At 41.9% G+C, this 26,655-nt stretch overlaps 1 protein-coding gene across 2 annotated transcripts in view; it reads right to left on the bottom strand.

Moving 5' to 3' along the window:
• The window catches only part of AGK (acylglycerol kinase), a 103,129-nt gene that overhangs the window by 55,148 nt on the left and 21,326 nt on the right, over nt 1–26,655 (bottom strand). For both annotated transcript variants that reach the window (XM_054493758.2, XM_063667905.1), the window contains exons 3-4: nt 6,126–6,165; nt 2,717–2,796 (exon numbers count right to left, since the gene is read on the bottom strand). In XM_054493758.2, coding sequence (XP_054349733.1) covers nt 2,717–2,796; nt 6,126–6,165 — 120 coding nt within the window. The remainder of the gene's footprint in view (nt 1–2,716; nt 2,797–6,125; nt 6,166–26,655) is intronic.

Genomic DNA, 26,655 nt, shown 5'->3' with positions numbered 1-26,655 from the left:
AATTAAGGGTGAGATAGCACCGAGGCTAAATAAAAACCTTAGGTACTTATAGCAATTTCCAGACTCAGGCACACACAAAAAATAATTACTCTTTTATGTATTATTTATTAATGCTAAACACACAGTTATCTTATTTCTTAAAGCTCTTATGTAGTTTTAAACCAGTACTACATAATGAAATAGCTACATGATAAATTATAAATTATGTGTCAGGACAGAGCCATGATGACAAAAATAGTGCAATTAAATAGTGAAAGCTTTTAAAAGAAAAAAAAAAGGATGCTGGAGAGTTTCAGACTTTCCTAGAAGCACGCAGCGATTCACCTTGTTAAAGGAGACAACACCTTTAGAAAAGACTTTCCTTCAGTGGCAGTATTTTAGCTTACCTTTAGATAAAGATGTTATAGTTTTAAACAAGAATCTACCTTTAAAAATGCAAATACATTTACATGTAAAAAGAACCTAAAATTGCTCTGAAAAATTTGCTTATTAATTTAAAAAATGTAGATACCTCTTAGAAGCAGGAACTCAAAATAACTGGTTATTGCTTAAACAAATTGCCATGTTTCATCAGAAATTAGCAAGTTGTTAATTTATTAGGTCTCTTAAGGAATAGAACAGTTACACTGAAGTAGGCCGAAGGAGAGGTACAAGAGCTTCTGGGAAGGATGGGATAGTGAAGTGAAGACTGTTCTGAACCTAACCCATGGTCAAGAGTAACAATTTCAGCAGTTTATATTTCTTACATTGTGTGCTTATTATGAAATGGAAATTGTGCCTAATAAGCATTATCTCATTTAATACCAAAGGTCCCTATTCCACATAATAATTTTTAAAGTATGTACTATTGCCTTTCTGATGTTACAGATGAGTAAACTGGGGATTTAAGAAGTGAATTAACTCCCACAATATTAAAGAGCTAGTAAGCAGCAAAACAGTAAACAGACCAGTTTCCTCAAACTCCCAGACCCAGGCTGAGTTCTCTGTTATCTTCAGCCACAGGCCACCACTGACAATTTACTTATCTTGGGTATTTTGACTGTGTTATATTAGGGCTTGTTGATTTGTTGGTATGATTTAGTATTGATATTAAACAAAAATGATCAATAGGCATTATGACTGGTGCGTTTATGGGGGAGGGAAGCGGCTCTAACAAAGCCCAGCAGATATGATTCAGTTAGGCAGAATAGTCTGGTTAGACAATCTGAATTAAACCACTGAATTACAAAGAAATAAAGCAAGATGTGTCCTCCTGTCTGTGAAGTCACACTCCCTCTCAAGAAATGACTAGAAAAACTGACTTCAGAGACCCTGTGTTTTACTCCAGACAATATTATGCCTACCACTTACAATTCAGCCCAAACTATCTTTCTTGTTGTTGTTATTACCTTAATGTCATTTGACTTAGATCCTATAGAATCCAATTTAATACATATTTACTAATTTTCTTTTTTCTTTTTTTTTGAGACAGAGTCTCACTCTATTGCCCAGGCTGGACTGCAGTTGCACAATCATGGCTCACTACAGCCTCGACCTCCCAGGCTTAGGTGATCCTCCCACCTCAGCCTCCCAAGTAGCTGCGACTACAGGTAAATGCTACCACGTGTGTCTAATTTTTGTATTTTTTCCAGCTAATTTTTGTATTTTTGTAGAGACAGAGTTTCACCATGTTACCCAGGCTGGTCTCAAACTCCTGGGCTCAAGTGATCTGCCCACCTCAGGCTCTCAAAGTGCTGCGATTACAGGCGTGAACCACTGCACCCAGCCTACTAATTTTCTGATCCCCAAAAAGCCAAAAAGAATAGTTCTGGACATTAGGGACATAAGAGATATCACTTTTTAACACTCAACCCTTTAATTCTGACTATTTTTTCAAAATAAAATGTTAATTATGTATCCTAAAGCCATCAAGGTCTTTGTATTCACCTTTCCAACTGAATAATAGTTATATCTAACATTGTAAAAAAAAATGTTTTGCCTATCTATTTTTCCTTAACAGACTTTGAGTCTCCACACACCCACTCCCCACCCCCACATACAGCCTCTCCACGTTTTAGTGTGGTTCATTTGTATAATCAATGAACTGCCATGATCAAATCATTATATACCCAAGTCTCAACGATTCTTCACACCTTAATTCCCACAATTCCCACGTGACATTTCCAGGCCAGCCAGATCAGTTAAAGGCTGTCCTGTGTCATAACAAAGCCATAACTAGGTCACTCCTGTCTTCAGGCCCCTGTCCCATGGGCTGTTTCCTCAGCTGAGAAGAATGGGCAGTCTTCTCCTGCCTGCTTCCTCCCAGGCCTAGCTCAAGGATCATCCCTTTTGGAAAGAACATTTCTGATCTCCCAAGCCCACAGTATTCTTGGCCATTTCTGAACATCCTGTGGACAGAGATGGCCTAAGGATTTACGTCCTAGCAGTACAGCAGTCGCTCCCGAGGGGACTACTTCCAAGCAAATAAGACATCTTTGCAGGTGTTAATCCTGGAATGATTATTAAACTTCAATTACACAAGTTTGCTAAGCGTCCATTAGTTTTATAGTTATTTCTCATTTAACTGTTATTTCTACGTTACAAATGAATCTTATTGCTAGAAGAATACTAAACCTAGTTCTTCCAATTCCACACAATCTCACTAGCTGCCTGATAGTCTGTGATTTCTTTCCCCCTTAGAAAAATCAAGTATATAACAAGTCACAAACGGAACTACCCTTTGCAAGCTGCAGGATTGAGAAAAACAGTGGCCTTCTTCACTTGTGCATTGGGAGGAATGAGTTGATTGCCAAACACCTAAAAAAGAAAAGAGCAAAGTTTTCAATAAAAGTCCATTTATTTGGTAAATGTCACATGTATTCTTTCATTCCAAAAAAAATGTACTTGTAGCACATATGGTATCTACCCTTGGGGAAAAATATTCTTTCATGATCTCATATTAATGAAAACGCCATCAACAACAACAGAAAGTAACATTATTTAATAACAATAAGCTGTATTTTGTATTGGAATAAAAAAATCCTGCTGTATCTACTAGAGGCAAATAACATTTATTTTCTCTATAAGATATAGCTAGGTTTATTATAACATATAATTAGTAAGGCCATAGTCTGTCAGGAGAGAAGTTTAATCTATGTCTTTAGTTTTCAGAGTACAATATTCTCTCCAGCTCATCACTAAAATTTGTTCATGAAGAATCTTTGTGTTACCAGTTAATCTTCATATGTTTACACACATACAAACCGAATACTCTATTTGCCTTTTCTTTGCAACCCTGTATGATAACTAAATAGCAGCAACTGGCAGGGGAAAAGAAACGTAACTAATATATACCAAGCACCTTTTATTTGACATTTTTACACACATTATTCTTAGTTCTCAGAAACCAAGGAGGTATAAAATAATCTCAGTTTTCCAGATTAGAAAGTCCAGAATCAGGAAGATTAAGTTCCTGAAAGTCACAGAGTTGATCAATTACAAGCCTGGAATATACATCTTCTAATTCCAAAGCCTCTCTAAGCTCCAAAGAGAGGATCAAGGATGAGGCAGAATTAAAAGGCAGAGGACTAGATGTGAGGAGTCCAAATGAGAAATGAATGGGAACTCTTGCTATTATGTCTGAATTGGAAATGATGGTCAACAAAAAGAATAAGAATAGGAAAGTACCAAAATGGGCAAAAATTGGGGTTTTGAATGGTGGGAGTAGGCCTGAATCAAGAAAGCAGAATTCTAGTATGGAAGTACAAAGTAAAGATAGGAGGAGGAAAAAAAGTAATGCAAATAATTTTTATTGAATAACTTACTGTAAATCTATCTCCCTGACAGTTCATTTTGGAGTCTTTCTTATTATTGTCTATTGCTTGCTTTAAAAACAAAAACAAGAACAAAAATACTTTTTTTCTGAAGTAGAGAAAAAGACAGACTATTTCTTTGTAAGAAGTTTCTGGAACATTATAATTTCTATTCTGTTTTCATTCTTACTTAGACTTTAACATTTTGCTGCTAAATCTCCAAATACTGTAATTTTTCCTTTTTCTATCTATACTATTTCTGGAATGTGGCAGAAATGATATCACTAACCATTCTCTCTGGCCTACCAGATTCCACACCTATGGTAGTAAGATTATTCCTCCTTGCCCTCATTTCTTAGTGTCTAAAGTTTGTACCTACTTGCAAATCAAATCTCAGATTCGCAGTGAGCTAAGGAGTTTATGTGAGACTACATTAAGTTTATGTGAGATTTGTTATTAAATATCATATTTTCAAGAATTTAGACTGTAAAAGGAAGTACACAGATACGAAAATTAGCCAGCTGAGGCTATAAGGACGAATCCACTTCCATTTGTGAGATGGAAGGAACTAAACATGCAGGGGAAGTGGAGAATTAGAATAGAAAGAAATAAGGCCGGGCAAGGTGGCTCACACCTGTAATTGCAGCACTTTGGGAGGCCAAGGAGAGTGGATCACAAGGTCAGGAGTTCGAGACCAGCCTGACCAACATGGTGAAACCCCGTCTCTACTAAAAATACAAAAATTAGCCAGGCTTGGTGGCATGTGCCTGTAATTCCAGCTACTCAGGAGGCTGAGGCAAGAGAATCACTTGAACCTGGGAGGCGGAGGTTGCAGTGAGCTGAGATTGCGCCATTGCACTCTAGCCTGGGCAACAGAGCGAGACTCCGTCTAAAAAAAAAAAAAGAAAGAAAGAAAGAAATACATGAGAAGGAGAAAATAACTAAAGGAACATCATCCCTGAAAAAGTATGAGGAGAGAGAATTTAGAACAGAGGTGGAGGCATTTACTTTCAACAAGAAAGGGAGGGCCCTACAATCACACAGGTCTACTCTTCCTTAAAGAGAGAAAGAAAGGGGCCAGGTGTGGTGGCTCACACCTGTAATCCCAGCACTTTGGGAGACCAAGGCAGGTGGAACATAAGGTTGAGATCGAGACCATCCTGGCCAACATAGAGAACCCCCATCTCTACTAAAAATACAAAAATTAGCTGGGCATGGTGGTGTGCGCCTGTAGTCCCAGCTACTCAAGAGGCTGAGGCAGGAGAATCGCTTGAACCCAGGAGGCAGAGGTTGCAGTGAGCCAACATCACACCACTGTACTCCAGGAAGATTTTCCAGTCGCTAATGATTGGCTTGGGACGGGGATCATCTTTAATTTAATATTAAAGTTTATTTGAATTGATTTCTAAAACAACTTAGAGCCATATGAAAGATAATAGATTTAAACAAAGAAGTAATCAAATTCGTAAAACACAGGTTTAGAACAGCTAGATAACAATCGCTAAAAAGAGGAATTATAGTATATACTGTAACAACTGCTAAAGAGAGGAATTAATTTATAGTATCTATTGTCACTGTCATCCATTAAAACATTTCAGAAACAAACATGAGGTCTGCCACCTACTTCTATTACTAAATGCCTCACACATTTGCCACTTTTGATTTTCATGTTTCTATTTTGGTATTTCTGACATCATAAGCTCAAATGATACAAAACAAAAAGGCAACTCAGTCTCAGAATTTCATCTGCAAGGTATAATGTACATTTTTGCAGTGGGGGGGGCAAAAACACTGTCTTATATTTGAAAGGATTTATAATCCAGCTATAATTAGCCATATAAATGAATATTTAAGTAAAATCTCATGGAATATAACAGTGTACATGATATGGATCAGTTGAACTTGGAGATGAGCTTTAAAAATATGAATCAACAATTTTAAGAAGATTTGACTTTTAGAGGTAACACTTGTTCTGAACTGATATCCTTGGGGGTTATTCGGATCAGGGATGATTCAGGGGTTAGCCAGATCTACAAAGACAACTGCAGACACAAACAAATTCCCAGAGCTTCTACCAGTCCAGTTCTGTGTTCTTGGGACCAATCCAGAAACAAACAGTCTACAGGGGTGGGCGTCAGAACTGCTCTTCACCAGATGGTTAACTTCCTGGAGTTCTACTCAGAGTTGGCTCCCAGCGTGATTCATCCTGATAGTGCTAAAAAATAGCCAAACTGCACAGATGCAAGACACTGTGCGAGTCCCCTGAAAGAGCTTAAGTTTTCTGCACAATGAAGATAAGGAGGGGCTTAATTTTATCACATTAAATAGTATTACCTGAGCTTCTTGACAGGCTGCTCTCCTTAGCAGGTTATCACTATCAAAGTAAGCAAAAGAGAATAATCATTAGCTTTAATAGATTATGATCCAAACAAAATTTGTGAGCTTTTTAATTTTTTAATGTAGGCACCTCTTCTCTAAAAACATCCTAGTGAAAGTTCCTTAAAAACCTGATAACAGGCCGGGCGTGGTGGCTCACACCTGTAATCCCAGCACTTTGGGAGGCTAGGTGGGCAGATCACCTGAGGTCAGGAGTTCGAGACCAGCCTGGCCAACATGGTGAAACCTCCTCTTTACTAAAAATACAAAAATTAGCGGGGCATGGTGGTGGGTGCCTGTAATCCCAACTACTCGGGAGGCTGAGGCAGGAGAATCGCTTGAACCTGGGAGGCAGAGGTTGCAGTGAGCTGAGATCATGCCATCGCACTCCAGCCCGGGCGACAGAGCGAGACTCAGCTAAAAAAAACAAAACAAACCTGATAACAACTTATCGTCACATTTGAAAAATATATCCTCTGAATGAAAGTTTGTGTTAAATATTTCCATATTATGGTAACCAGAATAATGCCGCATCCCCCCAAAATTTCCACATCCGAATCCTCAGAACTTGAGGATATGTTACTTTACATGGCAAGAGGGATTTTACAGACATGATTAAACTTAGGACCCTGACATGAGAGATCGTCCTGGATCATCCAGATAGGCCCAATCTAACCACAATCTAACCAAAACAGAGAGTTTCCCAGTTGTGATCAGAGGCAGATGTGATTATGGAAAAATGGTCAGAAAAATGCAACCTTGCCAGCTGTGAAGATGGAAGAAGGCTCTGAAGAGAGTCAAGGAATGTGGTGGCCTCTAGAAGCTGGAAAAGCAAAAGGATTCTCCCCTAGAAACTCCAGAAGGAACATAGCCCTTGCCACACTTTGTCTTAGCCCAGTGAGAGCTGCTTTGGGCTTCTAATTCACAGAATGCAAGACAAGAAATTTGTGGTGTGTTGAACCACTACATTTGTGGTAATTTGTTAAGGTAACAACAGAAAACTAATATACATAGCCTGCATTTTTCTTACCCAGTGGAAATTAGGTCATTTGCCACAAGTAAATTTGATGTTGTTTCTTCTTCTACTGTCTTATCTAAATCACTTGTTTTTTACACCACTGTCAGACAATAAATCATAAATGGAGAATTTCGTCATGAGGCAAAATTTTGGCTTCCAAAAACGAAAGCATTCTGTCGGAATGTGATCACCTATTTAACATCAAGGTCTCTAAAATAGGTTTCTATCATAAAAGCATTTTACATGGCTCCAGTCACCTACGGGGCTCTAGAATCTTCATCTAAGAGCTTGTGCTAATGCACATTGCTGGCACTGCTAAGATAGTAACTTCAACGTGGTTAACAAAAGTTAAGAAATCAAATACCCAGAAAAGATGAACAATAACCAATTTATAGAAAAACTTGAAAAAAGGTTATTTTGCTTATATTCTCTTTCTAGACTTTTTTTATAACATTGAAAACTTTAAATTTTGCATTTTCACAGTAATTCAAAAGGCAACAGGCTCCTCTGGGTGATTTGACATTTACAGTGAATGAAAAACAATAAGCAAGCTTTGCTTTTTACCAGAGTTGCTGTCAAAGGCTGCTGCTCAGTGATTCCATAGCCAGGCTGCAGAACAACCCCTAAAGTTCACAAACCAGGCGGCTTCACTAAGAGAACACCATCCACAGGGAAGTATGGATGCTGTGAATCTGAAATCTGAAACCTAAGAACCGCAGGGCACAGTGGCTTATGCCTGTAATCTTAGCACTTTGGGAGGACAAGGTGGGCGGATCACTTGAGGTCAGGAGTTTGTGACCAGCCTGGCCAACATGGTGAGACCCCCTCTCTACTAAAAATACAAAAATTAGCCAGGCGTGCTGGTGCATGCCTGTAATCCCAGCTACTCGGGAGGTTGAGGCAGGAGAATTGCCTGAACTCGGGAGGCGGAGGTTGCATTGAGCCAAGATCACGCCACTGCACTCCAGCCTGAGCTACAGAGCGAGACTCTGTCTCAAAAAAAAAACAAAAAACCTAAGAACCATGTTTTACTGAAATTATCATGACATCAGTACCCCAAAAGCTGATGCTGTTTGATAACAAAGATTTTCAGGAGACTCATCCCTTGTGAAATCCAGCACAAGTCAGCCCAGTCCCCATTGGCTTAACTGACTCTGCTCCCCTGTGCCCAGGTGGCAATGAGCGTTGTGCAACCTTCTCTTCCTCCGCACCCAGTATTCACAAATATTCATGTTTTTTTGAATGACTCCCCACAAGAAATAACACATATTCATGTTTCACTTTTCTTCTTGCATCCCTCCCAATCAAATGCTCTCACTGAATCATTCTAACATCAGTAACAACAACAAAAATATACTACAAGATGAGGTAAATTCAGGGTAGAAACTAGCGAAATATCTTGAAAATAATTAACATGTCACTAATTCCTTATAGCTTACTGGATAATTTGCATTTATGACCTTATTTACAATGAAGAGGTAAAACACTGAACCCACAGTAACCTCTGGATAACAAAATAATATGAGGTTCCTCATAGTAACCTGGGCGTTGTCACTGACCCTCCCCCTGGACTGTGCTGACCCCTAGTCCAACTTGCACAGGCCCTGGGAACGCAGCTTCCAGCCTCTCCGGACTGTGCTCCCCCCCGCCACTGCTTTCAATGCTTTCCTTTAGTAGACTAATTACCTTGTACCTCCAATCTCTCCTACAAACTCGCCCTGTGGATTTTTCTGCACAAGCCCTCTATGCTTCTGTAAAAGCTACAATCCCATCTCTATATCCTGCCCATTTCCAGGCTCCTCCTCTACTATGAAGGACAGGTCTCCAAAAGGCAACAGGCTCCTCTGGGTGATTAGTAAAGAACATCACCCTTGCCATAGCTCAGCCACACTGATTTCCATGGACCTAGCTGAAAAGACAATAGCCCCAAATATGCACAAGAATATGGGGTAGCACCTTAGATCATTTTTTCCCGTAAGTTCTTTGTTGCTAGAAGTAAAATTCTGATTATTAGCTTGTGATTAAATATATTATTAAAGATTTCAGCTCTTCTGAGTTTATTAATTTTGATTAATTTATCAGAATGCTATTCAAAATAAAAAGATTTTGTGATAGTTAATTCCCTGAATTTAATGTGCCAAATGGAATATCCTGTCAATGCCACCTGTGAGAGAGCCAGAATATGTACCAATTTTGATATTACAAAAGAAAATCTCATTATAATCATACTTAACTTTGGGTCCGGCACGGTGGCTCATGCTTGTAATCCCAGCACTTTGGGATGCTGAGGTGGGCAGATCACCTGAGGTCAGGAGTTCGAGACCAGCTTGACCAACATGGTGAAACTCCATCTCTACTTAAAATACAAAATTATCCAGGCATGGTGGCACATGCCTATAATCCCAGCTACTTGGGAGGCTGAGGCAAGAGAATCGCTTGAAGCCAGGAGGCGGAGATTGCAATGAGCCGAGATCGCGTCATTGCACTCCAGCCTGGGCAACAAGAGTGAAACTCCGTCTCAAAAAAAAAAAAAAAAAATCATACTTAACTTTGTTTAATATCAAAAATGGTGTTAACCATCTTGATCTTGCTATCTGAACCCGACTATTCCTAAAAATCAAACACATCCTCAAAGAAAAAAGATTTCTCCCATTGAGATAGTCTGATGATCTATAGCAAGCTCTCTGATGATCTATAGCAAGCTCTGAAAACTATCTCAGCAAAGAAATTCCAAAAATATTTCAGTAATATCAGCATTGTCAGAATAAAAGACAAAACTTAAAATTCATAGAGCAACTACCTTGTACCAAGTACTATGGCAGTTGTTTTCATAAACCTTTAATCTTTGTAACAAGCTTGCAAGGTAGGCATTATCAGGTAACAGAAAATACTCTCATTTTACAGATCAGGAAGCCAAGACTCAGAGAAGGAAAGTGACGTGCCCAAAAACACAGAGTTACTAAGTGGTAGTGTCAGAGGCGTTTGAACCAGAGTGACTCCATCTTGAGTAGGTGCTAGGTAAAAAGAGGCTGAGACCTACTGGGCTGCTTTCCCAGGAGGCTGGGCATTCTAAGTCACAGGATGAGATAGGAGGGTGGCATACGATACAGCTCATAAAGACCTTGCTGATAAAACAACCTTCAGTAAAGACGCCGACCAAAATCCACCAAAACCAAGATGGCGATGAGAGTGATCTCTGGTGTCCTCACTGCTCATTATATGTTAATTAGAATACATTAGCATGCTAAAAGACACTCCTGCCAGCACCATGACAGTTTACAAATGCCATGGCAACATCTGGAAGTTACACTATATGGTCTAAAAAGGGGATGAATCCTCAGTTCTGGGAATTGCCCATCCCTTTCTGAAAAAACTCATGAATAATCCACCCCCTGTTTAGCGTATAATCAAGAAGTAACAAGTATAAGCACCTGAGTGGTCCATGCTGCTGCTCTGCCTATGGAGTAGTCAACCTTTTAATCTTTTACTTTTTTTTTTTTTTCTGAGGCAAAGTATCACTCTGTCCCCCAGGCTGGAGTGCAGTGGCACTGTCTCGGCTCACTGAAACCTTCACCTCCCGGGTTCAAGTGATTCTCCTGCCTCAGCCTCCCAAGTAGCTGGGATTACAGGTGCGCACCACCACACCCAGCTAATTTTTGTATTGGTTTCACCATGTTGGCCAGGCTGGTCTTGAACTGAACTCCTGACCTCATGATCCGTCTGCCTTGTCCTCCCAAAGTGCTGGGATTACAGGTGTGGCCACTGTGCCTGGCCTACTATCTTAATAAACTTGCTTTCACTTCACTCTATGGAGTCGCCCTGAATTCTTTCTTGTGCAAGATCTAAGAACCCTCTCTTGGGGTCTGGAGTGGGACCCCTTTCTGCTAACAGTAGAGTCGGAATTCAGACCCATGCCAGCCTGGCCCTAAGCAGATGCTTTTTCTTCTAAACTTCAGACAATACTCAATGTGCAATTACTCATTTAGTTGTATGTTTTATGGCACATTTTTTAAATTGCATAGTCTCATCTAATTTAAATTTTTCAATTTATATTCACATAATATTTTTTAAAAGGTCAGGTGCAATAATGCTTCTGAAGGTAGTTGTTGAAACAAACTCATTTAACACAAAGTGCTGCCTATGGCACACAAATATGATTTGGTCCTGCCCTGAAGAAGCTTAGGATCAAGTGGCAAAGAAGAACAGCTCTTGGTAAATATTGGTGGCATAGTAAAACGTGTTTCTTGACTAATAATATGCCAGGCACTGTGCTGGGTGTCTTGGACACGCTGATGAATAAGCCCAACATTCCCTGTCCTAGTGAAGTTTATAGTTTAGTAGGGAATGATGACAATTCAACAGGTAATCATGATGCAATTTCACTTTTAGGTAATCCATAAAAGGGGCACATACTGGGGGGCATCTAACCTAGTTTTGAGAGAATTAGAGGCTTTTTACAGGATATGACATTGAAGCTGAGATCTAGGGGAAAAATAAAAAGTAGCCAGGCAAAAATAGGGAGTAGAATCTAGGCAAAAGAAACAGTATGTCAAAGCCTGCAAGTGCTAGAACATGGCCAATTTAGGAAAGAGAAAGTAGTTCGGGACAGCTGGAAGCCACACTCTGTGGGAGGAGCCAGTAAAGGCCAGGTCACCAAGGACATTTTCGGCTATTTAAGTAATCTGGATTTTATCCTAAGGGCCATAAGGAGCCATTAACAGGTTTTAAGAGAATTGATGTGACCAGGTTTACATTTTGGAGGGATTATTCTGGCTGCAGTGTGTGAAGAAGGCATTGCTCAGAGGTAAGACTGAATCTAGTGAAACTTCAGAGGCTCCCTCAGTGACAGTCGGTGATGATGACTGGAACTAGGATGGTGGCAGAGGGGACACAGAGAAGAGGACAGATTCAGCAGATATTCAGGAGGTAAACTTGAAGGTGGTGGGAATTAAAGAAAAGGTGAGGGGTCAAAGATAGTGCCCACATCCCGCATTAAGCAATTGCTGGAAGGCAGTACCATTCACAGAGATGGAATGAAGTAGAAAGTGCAGGTGTGAGAGAGAGGAAACTGAGCTTAGTTCTGGGTCTGTCTATCCAAGATGGGGTGAGAACCCAGGTGGAGGTGTCTAGGCCACCGCTGGAAACGCAGGTCTGAAGTTCTGTATAGCAATCTTAGCTATATGGTGATAGAAGGAATGAGAGTGGATATGATGATCTATACGAGTAGGGTGAAAAGTAGGAGGAAGAGATACCCTGATCATGGACAGTGACAGAGAATACCAAATGAGTCTCAAATAAAATGACCCTGTACTTCATTTGAAAGTCAAAGGAAAAATCAGGTAGATAATTGAGGAAAAATTTTCCTTATCTTCCACCATTCCCCCTTGATGCTGCTTCTGCTCTTGGCAAACTGCATGTTTTGCTGTTCTTAAGAGACACAACAAACTTTACATCTTCAAGGATTGGATCATTTTATCCCTTCCTTTTTAGAAAAGGCCAAGCACAATACAACCCATGCCCTTACCCCACCACACAAAAACTGCTTTTCTTATCTTCCTTCCTAGATTATAGACTTCTTGAAATCATGGATAATTCACCATTTTCTCATCCACAGCCCACAGCACACACTCGTAGATAGAGGGTACTTGGTAAATACTTGTTTAATAAATAAGTGGCAAATGTTTGAACAGGAGAGATTGACTCACTGTGCTCAGACAGGCATGCTTTGTCCTGCAAGAGAAACTGAAGGTTATTCTTTGTATGAGGATTTGGCATTCTGAAAGCACAGATGAGCGGGGATGGTTCTCCAGTGTGATGATCACCAAAGGGCAAAGGTAAGAGTCATTATGGTGTAGTACAGGATGAAAAACTAAAAAATTCCAAACGCACAAAAACGTTACCAGATCAAGAAGCTCCCAGGGTGTGTAGGTGTGTAGTGTAATGGAAGAAGTACCCTCTAAAGAGGCTAAGCGGGGAGTTCCTTTTGACACACCAAGAAGCACCACAAGAACTGGCCCTGTAGCTAGAAGAACTCTGAGTGTGGTCATCAGAAAATTCCAGATTACTAATGAGTCAAGAATCTGAATGTGAACCGAAGACCTCATTTCCAAGCCAACCAGAAAAACAAAGTACACTCTATAAATTCTAAGCCCATGTTCTTTCCACTACACCATGCTGTCTTCTGAGAACTGAAGTTAAATACAATTTAAAAGAGATGCTACAAAACGTAGTCATATCAAAAAGGGTCCCTGCAGATCTGCTCAGTATTAAAATGCAGGTTCTTTGACAGAAAGAAATTAGAAGGCTCTGGATTAGAAAATGAAAAAAAATCTGCTGATGTCACTCTGCCTGAGGCTTAAAAAGAATAAGAACATGCCTGCTACTATAGGTAATGGGATGCTCTCGATTTACTCCAAGCCATAAATGTTTTATTTATTACTTTAGGACTGCAAAATAAGATAAGTTGTTATTCCAATAGCAGCTTTACATGGAGAGAAAAACCACCTTGATCCGTCCTATTTCCCAAAAAGAATATTTCCCACTAGTCTAGAGGCAAATTGTACAGCAATTTCTACCACCAGCTTTTCCCTTGGTGCATGCAAACACAGTCTTTGCTTTAAACAAAATAGATTTCAAGTTTAGATGTTTATAACAACCACTTCAACTTATCCAGGCTTCCTAGAATAATTAATCATGATATTGCCAGTGGCTGTGCCCATGGTTGCCCATGGAGCAATAGGAATGAAAGAAATGGAAGCAAAGACAAAAATGAATCTTAAAAGTGTGTGCAGAGGGAGAGAGCTTTTCTAAACTATATATTGCATAGCCCTCCCCATTTCCCGGACTCCCTACCCAAACAAATAATGGGAAAATAGTGACCAGTTCTGCCTTTCTGACAGAAAGACAGCTGATCCAGCAGGAGGAAATGCATCTTGCTAAGGAAGAATGCTTGATCTTTTGGGCCGACAGAATCTCCATTTGGATAGAAGGTATGCAGTGTAACAGGTCAGAAAGCCAAGGGAACAATGAAAATGTTAATGATTTTTAAAAGGATTTTAGGGCCTACCAGTCTGGTCTTCCCCGTTTAACCAAAGAAGGTTATCTCTTCCTGTTCTCCAAACCACACCGTCATGCACTACCTGCTACCAAAGAAATTTGTATCTTCTTACCTCTCCCAAGCCCAGTGCAACAAAGAAGTTTCCTAATGTCATGAAAGCATAAACGGTCAGGAAGAAATCCTATTGACAACCATATATTAAGTGGCGGCTGTCTTCATTTCAATGCCCCTTACAGTGCTTAGAAGATGTGAGTGAAAATAAGGGCCACAGAGGCAATTGCATTAAAATTTCAACAACCGCATTGCTGATGGTGAAAAGTTTAGCAAAAGAAAAACAGCTAAAAATTCTACTATCAAATGCAAAGGACAAATGTACAGCACTGCCTCCTACACTAGTAAAAAGTATACCAACTTGCGTTCAGGAATTTTTAGGTCAAATGTGTGAACCCAAAATATCTGAGACAGGTCTCATTCAATGTAGAAAGTTTATTTTGCCAAGGTTAAGGACACAGCCATGACACAGCTTCAAGAGGTCCTGAGTACTTGTGCCCCAAATGGTCGGGGTACAGCTTGCTTTTACACATTTTAGGGAGACATAATAACAGCAATCAATACATTTAAGATTTACACTGAGTGTCAGGCCTCTGAGCCCAAGCTAAGCCATCGTATCCCTTGTGACCTGCACGTATATGTGTCCAGATGACCCGAAGCAAGTGAAGAATCACAAAAGAAGTGAAAATGGCTGGTCCCTGCCTTAACTGATGACATTACCTTGTGAAATTCCTTCTCCTGGCTCATCCTGGCTCAAAAGCTCCCCCACTGAACACCTTGTGACCCTCACCCCCGCCAGCCAGAGAACAACCCCCTTTGACTATAATTTTCCACTACCTACCCAAATCTTATAAAATGGCCCCACCCCTATCTCCCTTCGCTGTCTTTTCGGAATCAGCCCACCTGCACCCAGGTGATTAAAAAGCTTTATTGCTCACACAAAGCCTGTTTGGTGGTCTCTTCACACGGACACGAGTGAAATTTGGTGCCATGACTCGGATCAAGGGACCTCCCTTGGGAGATCAATCCCGTCCTCCTGCTCTTTGCTCTGTGAGAAAGATCCACCTACAACCTCGGGTCCTCAGACCAACCAGCCCAAGGAACATCTCACCAATTTTAAATCAGGTAAGCGGCCTCTTTTTACTCTCTTCTCCAACCTCTCTCACTATCCCTCAACCTCTTTCTCCTTTCAATCTTGGCGCCATCTTTCAATCTCTCCCTTCTCTTAATTTCAGTTCCTTTCCTTTTCTGGTAGAGACAAAGGAGACGTGTTTTATCCGTGAACCCAAAACTCTGGCGCCGGTCACGGACGCAGGAAGACAGTCTTCCCTTGGTGTTTAATCACTGCAGGGATGCCTGCTTGATTATTCACCCATGTTTCAGAGATGTCTGATCACCGTGGGGACGCCTTCCTTGATCCTTCACACTTAGTGGCAACCACCACTTTTTTGGGGGCAAGCACCCCCCACCCCTTCTCTCTGTGTCTCTACCCTCTCTTTTCTCTCCACTTTCCTGGGGGGCAAGCACCCCCCACCCCTTCTCTTCGTGTCTCTACCCTCTCTTTTCTCTCCACTTTCTTGGGGGGCAAGCACCCCCCCACCCCTTCTCTCCATGTCTCTACCCTCTCTTTCCTCTCCACTTTCCTGGGGGGCAAGCACCCCCATCCCTTCTCTCCATGTCTCTACCATCTCTTTTCTCTAGGCTTGCCTCCTTCACTATAGGCAACTTTCCACCCTCCATTCCTCCTTCTTCTCCCTTAGCCTGTGTTCTCAAGAACTTAAAACGTCTTCAACTCACACCTGACCTAAAACCTAAATGCCTTATTTTCTTCTGCAATACCGCTTGACCCCAATACAAACGCAACAATGGTTCCAAAAAGCCAGAAAATGGCACTTTCAATTTCTCCATCCCACAAGATCTAGATAATTCTTGTCGTAAAATGGGCAAATGGTCTGAGGTGCCTGATGTCCAGGCATTCTTTTACACATCAGTCTCTCCCTAGTCTCCGTTCCCAATGCAACTTGTCCCAAATCTTCCTTCTTTCCCTCCCACCTGTCCCCTCAGTCCCAACCCCAAGTATTGCTGAGTCTTTCCAATCTTCCTTTTTTATGGACCCATCTGACCTCTCCCTTCCTCCCCAGGCTGCTCCTCACCAGGCTGAGCCAGGTCCCAATTCTTCCTCAGCCTTCGCTTCCCCCACCCTATAATCCTTTTATCACCTCCCCTCCTCACACCCAGTCTGGCTTACAGTTTCGTTCCATGGCTAGCCCTCCCCCACCTGCCCAGCAATTTACTCTTAAAAAGGTGGCTGGAGCTAAAGGCATAGTCAAGGTTAATGCTCCTTTTTATTTATCTGACCTCTCCCAAATTGGTTAGCATTTAGGCTCTTTTTCATCAAATATAAAAAACCCAGTCCAGTTCATGGCCCATTTGGCAACAACCCTTAGATGCTTTACAGCCCTAGACCCTGAAAGGTCAGAAGGCTGTCTTATTCTCAATATACAGTGTATTACCCAATCGGCTCCCAACATTAAATAAAACTCCAAAAATTAAATTCTGGCCCTCAAACCCCACAGTAGAATTTAATTAACCTTGCCTTCAAGGTATACAATAATAGAGGAGAGGCAGCCAAGTAGCAACGTATTTCTGAATTGCAATTCCTTGCCTCCACTGTGAGAGAAACCCCAGCCACATCTCCAGCACACAAGAACTTCCAAACGCCTAAACCGCAGTGGCCAGGTGTTCCTCCAGGACCACCTCCCCCAGGAACTTGCTTCAAGTGCCAGAAATCTGGTCACTGGGCCAAGGAATGTCTGCAGCCCGGGATTCCTCCTAAGCCGTGTCCCATCTGTATGGGACCCCATTGGAAATTGGACCGTCCAACCAGCCCAAGGCTCTGACTGACTCCTTCCCAGATCTTCTTGACTTAGCGGCTGAAGACTGACGCTGTCCAGTTGCCTTGGAAGCTTCCTGGACCATCACAGACACTTTGGGTAACTCTTACAGTGGACGGTAAGTCTGTCCCCTTCTTAATCAATATGGAGGCTACCCACTCCACATTACCTTCTTTTCAAGGGCATGTTTCCCTTGCCCCCATAACTGTTGTAAGTATTGACAGCCAAGCTTCAAAAGCCCTTAAAACTCCCCAACTCTGGTGCCAACTTGGACAACATTCTTTTATGCACTCTTTTTAGTTATCCCCACCTGCCCAGCTCCCTTATTAGGTCTAGGCATTTTAACTAAATTATCTGCCTCCCTGACTATTCCTAGGCTATAGCCACACCTCATTGCCACCCTTTTCCCCAGTTCAAAGCCTCCTTCACATCCTCCCCTTGTATCTCCCCACCTTAATCCACAAGTATAGGACACCTCTACTCCCTCCTTAGCGACCGATCATGCACCCCTTACCATCCCATTAAAACCTAATCACCCTTACCCTGCTCAATGCCAATATCCCATCGCACAGCATGCTTTAAGAGGATTAAAGCCTGTTATCACTTGCCTGTTACAGCATGGCCTTTTAAAGCCTACAAACTCTCCTTACAATTCCCCCATTTTACCTGTCCAAAAACCAGACAAGCGTTACAGGTTAGTTCAAATCTGCGCCTTATCAACCAAATTGTTTTGCCTATCCACCCCGTGGTGCCAAACCCATATACTCTCCTATCCTCAACACCTCCCTTCCCAACCCATTATTCTGTTCTGGATCTCAAACATGCTTTCTTTACTATTCCTTTACACCCTTCATCCCAGCCTCTCTTCGCTTTCACTTGGACTGACCCTGACACCCATCAGGCCCAGCAAATTACCTGGGCTGTACTGCCGCAAGACTTCACAGACAGCCCCCATTACTTCAGTCAAGCCCAAATTTCTTCATCTGTTACCTATATCAGCATAATTCTTCATAAAAACACACGTGCTCTCCCTGCTGATCATGTCCGACTGATCTCTCAAACCCCAACCCCTTCTACAAAACAACTCCTTTCCTTCCTGGGCATGGTTGGACACTTTCGCCTTTGGATACCTGGTTTTGCCATCCTAACAAAACCATTATATAAACTCACAAAAGGAAACCTAGCTGACTCCATAGATCCTAAATCCTTTCCCCACTCCTCTTTCCATTCCTTGAAGACAGCTTTAGAAGCTGCTCCCACACTAGCTCTCCCTAACTCATCACTCATTCCCTTTTCATTACATACAGCTGAAGTGCAGGGCTGTGCAGTCGAAATTCTTACACAAGGACCAGGATCACACCCTGTGGCCTTTTTATCCAAACAACTTGACCTTACTGTTTTAGCCTAGCCCTCATGTCTGCGTGCAGCAGCTGCCACTGCCTTAATACTTTTAGAGGCCCTCAAAATCACAAACTATGCTCAACTCACTCTCTACAGCTCTCATAACTTCCAAAATCTATTTTCTTCCTCACACCTGACACATATACCTTCTGCTCCCTGGCTTCTTCAGCTATACTCACTCCTTGTTGAGTCTCCCACAATTACCATTGTTCCTGGTCCGGACTTCATTCTGGGCTCCCACATTATTCCAGATACCACACCTGACCCCCATGACTGTATCTCTCTGATCCACCTGACATTCACCCAATTTCCCCATATTTCCTTCTTTCCTGTTCCTCACCCTGATCGCATTTGGTTTATTGATGGCAGTTCTACCAGGCCTAATTGCCACTCACCAGCAAAGGCAGGCTATGCTATAGTATCTTCCACATCTATCATTGAGGCTACCACTCTGCCCCCACTCCACTACCTCTCAGCAAGCTGAACTCATTGCCTTAACTTGGGCCCTCACTCTTGCAAAAGGACTACGCATCAATATTTATACTGACTCTAAATATGCCTTCCATATCCTGCACCACCATGCTGTTATATGGGCAAAAGAGGTTTCCTCACTATGCAAGCGTCCTCCATCATTAATTCCTCTTTAATAAAAACTTCTCAAGGCCACTTTACTTCCGAAGGAAGCTGGAGTCATTCACTGCTAGGGCTGTCAAAAGGCATCAGATCCCATTGCTTAGGGCAATGCTTATGCTGATAAGGTAGCTAAAAAAGCCACTAGCCTTCCAACTTCTGTCCCTCACAACCAGTTTTTCTCCTTCTCATTGGTCACTCCCACCTACTCCCCTACTGAAACTTCCACCTATCAGTCTCTTCCCACACAAGGCAAATGGTTCTTAGACCAAGGAAAATACCTCCTTCCAGCCTCACAGGCCCATTCTATTCTGTCGTCATTTCATAGCCTCTTCCATGTAGGTTATAAGCCGCTAGCCCGTCTCTTAGAACCTCTCATTTCCTTTCCATCATGGAAATCTATCCTCAAGGAAATCAATTCTCAGTGTTCCATCTGCTATTCTACTACTCCTCAGGGATTGTTCAGGCCCCCTCCCTTCCCTACTCATCAAGCTCGGGGATTTGCGCCTGCCCAGGACTGGCAAATTAACTTTATTCACATGCCTCGAGTCAAGAAACTAAAATACCTCTTGGTCTGGGTAGACACTTTCACTAGATGGGTAGAGGCCTTTCCCACAGGGACTGAGAAGGCCACCGCGATCATTTCTTCCTTCATTAAGACTTAATTCCTCGGTTTGGCCTTCCCACCTCTATACAGTCCAATAACGGACCGGCCTTTACTAGTCAAATCACCCAAGCAGTTTCTCAGGCTCTTGTTATTCAGTGAAACCCTCGTACCCCTTACCATCCTCAATCTTCAGAAAAGGTAGAACGGACTAATGGTCTTTTAAAAACCCACCTCACCAAGCTCAGCCACCAACTTAAAAAGGACTGGACAATACTTTTACCACTTTCCCTTCTCAGAATTAGGGCCTGTCCTTGGAATGCTACAGGGTACAGCCCATTTGAGCTCCTGTATGAATGTTCCTTTTTATTAGGCCCCAGTCTCATTCCAGACAGCAGCTCAACTTGGACTGTGCCCCAAAAACTTGTCATCCCTACTATCTTCTGTCTAGTCATACTCCTATTCACCTTTCTCAACTACTCATAAATGCCCTGCTCTTCTGCCCGGCAGAAACACTGCCGGTTTACACTGTTTCTCTAAGCCATCACAGCTGATATCTCCTGGTGCTATCCCCAAACTGCCACTCTTAACTCCCTCTTAAAGTAAATAAATAATCTTTGCTGGCAGGGCTATGCTGAACCTCCTTGGGCACTCTCTAATTGGATGTCCTGGACCTTCCCAATTCTTAGTCGTTTAATAGCTGTTTTTCTTCTCTTATTCGGACCCTGTGTCTTCCGTTTAGTTTTTCAATTCATACAAAACTGCATCCAGGCCATCACCAATCATTCTATATGACAAATGCTCCTTCTAACAACCCCACAATATCACACCTTACTACAAAATCCTCCTTCAACTTGACCTCTCCCACTCTAGGTTCCCACACCGCCCCTAATCCTGCTCGAAGCAGCCCTGAGAAACATCGCCCATTATCTCTCCATGCCACCCCCCAAAAAATTTTTGCTGCACCAACACTTCAATACTATTTTATGTTATTTTTCTTATTAATATAAGAAGGCAGGAATGTCAGGCTTCTGAGCCCAAGCTAAGCCATCGTATCCCCTGTGACCTGCACACATACGTCCAGATGGCCCGAAGCAAGTGAAGAATCACAAAAGAAGTGAAAATGGCTGGTCCCTGCCTTAACTGATGACATTACCTTGTGAAATTCCTTCTCCTGGCTCATCCTGGCTCAAAAGCTCCCCCACTGAGCACCTTGTGACCCCCACCCCTGCCAGCCAGAGAACAGCCCCCTTTGACTGTAATTTTCCACCACCTACCCAAATCTTATAAAATGGCCCCACCCCATCTCCCTTCGCTGACTCTGTTTTTGGACTCAGCCCGCCTGCACCCAGGTGATTAAAAAGCATTATTGCTCACACAAAGCCTGTTTGGTGGTCTCTTCACACGGACGTGCGTGACACTGAGGCCAAGGCAGGCAGATCACTTGAGGTCAGGAGTACGAGACCAGCCTGGCCAACATAGTGAAACCCCATCTCTACTAAAAATTCCAAAAAAATTAGCTGGGCGTGGTGGCATGCGCCTGTAGTCCCAGCTACCTGGGAGGCTGATGCAGGAGAATCGCTTGAACCTGGGAGGTTGCAGTGAGCAGAGATCACACCACTGCACGTCAGCCTGGGTGACAGAGTGAGGCTCTGTTTCAAAAAAAAAAAAAAAGATTTATGTTGGGGGATTCGATCTGGAAGGGCAGGACAACTTGAATTGAGACAGCCAAGTATAAAGGGGTCCCCGAGAAACACCAACTGGCCTGTGCACTGGGCGGAGTGCACACTGGGGTGGAGCCTCAGGAAGTTCCTGCCTTTTGCAGCAGGGAGGAGACTGGCCTCTCCTGTTCTGGGGCGGAACCTGGAATTCAGTCTGCAAGGCAGGAAGGCTGTGGTAGCAGGACTCTCACTCTGCTGACAGTCCCTGTTTCCCTTTATTTTTGCCTTTTTGCCCAATAAATTCCATTTTTCTCACCCTTCAAATTGTCTGCAAGCCTAATTTTTTGTGGTCACGTGACAAGGACCCTGTCTTTAGCTGAACTAAGGAAAAGTCCTACTACAGAACTGGGGGGTGGTTCTAGGTCATAGGTAGATTTAAACATAGTCTGAGTGGCAACTGGTTGAAAGTTATTATCGGTAGAAAGCAATGTCTGAATTAAGATAAGGGATTGTGAAGACCAAGGTTTTATCATGCAGATGAAGTCTCCAGGTAGCAGCTTCAGAGAAAATGGATTGTCAATGTTTCTTGTCAGCCTTAAGGTTGGTGATGATGTTAACCCTGGAAGACAGAATGAGGCCTGTCCCTCCCACCCCTACTCTTCCTTTCACGGCCCAAACCAGTCTTTCAGGTTACATTTTAGAGTGCCCTGGCTGAGGAGGGAGGCCACTTAGATAGTTGAGGGGGCTGGGGAGACCTTTGAATTTTATTTTATTTTATTTTTTATTTTTTTGAGACGGAGTCTCACCCTGTTGCCCAGGCTGGAGTGCAGTGGCGTGATCTCGGCTCACTGCAGGCTCTGCTTCCGGGTTCACGCCATTCTCCTGCCTCAGCCTCCCGATTAGCTGGGACTACAGGCACCCGCCACCACACCCGGCTAATTTTTTTGTATTTTTAGTAGAGATGGGGTTTCACCATGTTAGCGAGGATGGTCTCGATCTCCTGACCTTGTGATCTGCCCACCTTGGCCTCCCAAAGTGCTGGGATTACAGGCGTCAGCCACCACACCCAGCCTAAATTTTATTTTTTGTTAGATATAGTGAACTCCAAGTTTCTCTTCAAAGAATCAGTACGTCAGTATGTTCAGCTCTCTTATTCTTTGATTCTCCATTTTAAGGTTTAACTTCCTGGTACTCTTCGCCCCCTTGTCTCTAGTATCAGTATCTAGTATCCAGTATCTAGTATCTAGTATCCCACCAGTTCTAATCAGTAGTTCAAATCTGTTCCCCTGGTCATCTGCTTTGACCTGAGTCACCCCTGGTCACCTGCTCCATCCTGACTCATCCTGAGTCACCTGTTCTGTAACTGCCCTTCCTGCCAAACTACTCACCCCGCCACTCTGCCGGGTACCCCTACTCTCTTTAAAATAGTGGATCGGAATTAGCTTAGACTGTGCGGTCCAACCCTAGACAACAAGGGAATGAGACAGCAGTAGGGGCTACCTGCATCAGGAATAAGAACCCCTTCTCCTTCCTTGTTCGGGTGTGCTCTCACCATTGCTCCATCCACGAATCACACCCTTCTATAGAAGTAAAAATTGCCTTGCTGAGAAAATTAAATGTATGTTCCAGTGCTATTTCTTTGGTGGCACTGAAAATTTATTTACATATTTTTGGTTTACAAATGGCTCCTCTGAATGAATTTCTTTAGTTAGTGGTATATTTAACAAGGCAATGATCAACATATTTAATATTAATAGAAAGCAAGCCAAGAGCGTTTTTGTTCCAAGAAGTGGGGAAGCATTAAGGAAAGAAGGGAGGAAGTCAAGTTCATAGTTAGCAAGTTCATTGTTTAATTTAGCATTTAAATTGACAAAATAGCTATTCCAAGGAATTAGGAATGAACCAACACAAACAGGGCTGCAGCATCTTGTGTCTCAATAAAGTCAATCCTCCCAGCAGCCTTTTGCCAAAATATGTTTTACCTCATTACATGAGATTGTGATTCACCCCAGAAATATGAATTTGCCCACTGTTTAACCATGGCTTCCAAATATTTACAGCAATTTTCAGGTCTAAAATCCCTGTTTTTACTATCATTATTTTTATTTTTTGTGAAAGTTTGAAAGCCCTACAAGCAGCCAGGCCCCCCACCAAAAAAAAAAAAAAAAGGCCTTTGTAAAAGGCATCTAAGCCCAATTTCCATTTCCTGGAAATCTTAATTTTTCAGATTGGAAGAGTCCTTAGAAATTATCTAGTCCAATGCTTGTCAACCTCTCCACACACCCTGAAACCCCTGAAACAAATATATGACAATATCCCATTAGTAACAAAGTTCAATACAGCAATGATTCTCATTTGGGCACACACACAGAGCACATGTAATTCTATGAGCTCAGGTCTCTATAAGTGCCAAGTGATTCTAGTTTGTTCACTTAAGCAGGATGCTGTCATCTCCTTAGAGCTCCCAGAAAATAACTAATTGACCTAGTTTGTAAAAGCATCTGGCCTGGTGATTTGCCCACTTGGACAGAAGTTACTAAAAAGCTTAGACCTAGAACTGAAGTCTCCTGCTTCTCAACATGGCATTTCCCCCCTCAATACTCTGCTTCTCTTCTGTTCTCTACAGACATTCTCAAATGACAAAAATACAATCAAGAAAGTGCTGTCCACTGTTCTGCCACATGTACTGGCAAATGCCACACTTACAGTCACCTCAATTTATGATTTATCACTATAGTGATTACTACTATTTTTCTTTCCTGCAAGTGGGTTTAGGAAAAAGCCCAGCTAAACCTAACCCCACTTGAATTCATTAATTCAAGAACACTTATTAGCCAAAATGCCACGTCTGCCCTCCATGGGAAGGCGTCACCTAAAATAACCTAAATAACCTAATAACCTCACCTAAACTAACAGCTAAAGGCTGCAGTAAAGCTGCAGTTTGGTACCTATTCTTTCTCACTCCCTGAAATACAGTATAGAAATCCCAAAACCACATCTTCCCTTCTTATCAAATCCCAACCACTGTACTCTATACTTCTATGCACTCAAGTGAAACAAGCTACTACTTGTGAATACTTCAAGTACCTTCTAATTTCTCAGATTTTCTCCACACAATTTGTTCCCTCTCCAGTTCAGGATGGGAAATGACTTAATGAAAAATGTATCGCCTGGAGGCTTCTCTCACATAACTAAGCTAATCATTTTGGTCTGTTCTGCAGAACTTTTCATTAACCAGAGGATAGTTCTGCAGTTTATCCCCTCATTCTATTGACCAAGAGAAATGGAAGTGGAGGAAGCCTGTCTTCATAGCTCACTTTTTCTCTTGTTAGAACATGAAATTTTTCTATTTTCACTCTCTTATCCTAGCCTCAGGTCTCCACGAGATATCAATTTCTGTTCCTAATATTCACAGGAGCCCACATTAGTCAGCTGAGTTCTGGGGGCACTGGGGAAAAAGTTCTGCCTCTGACTGGCTGCTATGTTTATGCTGAAGTCCAGACTGCACCACCATCAGGCAAAGCTCTCGGTACCATTAATGGGCATCCTTCTCTGAGCTTCTACCACCAGCCATTTTTTCAATGATTTCTACCCCTAATTCTCATAAGCACTGACATTCTTTCATGGTGCAGTCACTTCTTCCATTTTTCTGCTCTGTTTTTCATTTATTTGCTTCCATCCAACACTCCAATTTAAATACTTTATGCCATATACTGTTCTTCCATATACTGTGTAACATTATCTTTACTAGGCAACCAAATTACTAGTTCTTTTTGTGCCATCAGCCATTATATATTTGCGTATACAATTATAAACAAATATATATAATGAGACTCAATTACATACAAGGTACTCAAATCTATTTACATTTTTTAAAAAAGGAGAGTAAGTGACGAGTTAATGGGTGCAGCACACCAGCATGGCACATGTATACTTATGTAACTAACCTGCACGTTGTGCACATGTACCCTAAAACTTAAAGTATAATAATAATAAAATAAAAAAAAAGGAGAGAAAACAGATTACATAGAGCTCTTGACAGCTACTCCAGAAGAAAGAATAGAATGAGAGAGTCCCTATGTCCCTACGTCCCTCTGCCTCACAAGTTGTTCTCTATAAATAGCGTGCATGAAATGATATTTACTTTGGGTTCCGGAATACATGACAGATCTGGACAACTTCCGGCCTATAAACACATAAGTTAGCAGCTACTACTGTCAATCTTTTTGCTGTTCTGCGACATGAAATGTTTGAGATGTCAATTACTACCTACAGAGGGTCTAGTTTTAGCATCAGCTGGATTATTCTCTCTGTAATGCTTGGAACATGTAAAACCATTGATATAAAACTCCCTTAAAATTATGTGAAATCAACAAAACAAAATATAAATTAAATGTACTGGCTGCCCATCTCAGCCCACCAGAGGGGAGGACGCAAAATAAATATATAGTTTTTTTTTAAAAGAAGAAATCTGCTTTCTGGATAATCTAACAAAAGAGTTGAAAGAAAGGAAATATAATTAAACTTCATTGTACTTAAAATAAAAATTTAAAGAGCTTCCCCTATTCTCTATCAAATCTGGGCTGACAGGCATGTTATTTAATTGCCCATAAATGAGCTTCTTTAAATAGCACCTATTAATACCCCAATTTCAGCATCAGCCTGTGCACAGAGAGAAAAAGATAAACTTTGAAATGGCTAAAAAGCAAAACAAACTGCTTTCTTAAAATGTCAGCAGAATCTGAAATGAGGCAAAGCCATGAGGGGGAACAGAACCTGCCTACCTTCAGCTGTGGATGAAGCAGCCAGGCCCCAGACCACTGACTGCAAAGTCAGAGTCTAATCTGAACTGATGTGAAGGTAAGACATCTGCTTTGTCAGAAACCCCAAAGATACTGAAAAACGGAGCACAAACCATTATTGAAACCATAATCTGCACCAAAAGTAAATCTATGAGTCTAGTCAAGTGTGTCTCATGTATAATTTACCCCTGGCATCCAACACATTTCCCCCCCACCCTGATAGCCTGTTGGGGTTTCAAACTCAACGTATCTAAAACAGAATATAAAATCTCCTCCTTAAACCAATTCTCCCTGGCAACTTTCTTATTTCTATATCACCAGTTATCCTAGTCTTGAAGCCAAAAAATCATTTCTACTACCTTTCTCTCCT

The sequence above is a fragment of the Pongo pygmaeus genome, chromosome 6 (genome assembly GCF_028885625.2).
Source record: "Pongo pygmaeus isolate AG05252 chromosome 6, NHGRI_mPonPyg2-v2.0_pri, whole genome shotgun sequence".
Taxonomy (NCBI): Eukaryota; Metazoa; Chordata; class Mammalia; order Primates; family Hominidae; genus Pongo; species Pongo pygmaeus.
The sequence above is the reverse complement of the archived record's forward strand: the minus strand, read 5'-3'. Positions and strand labels throughout refer to the sequence as shown.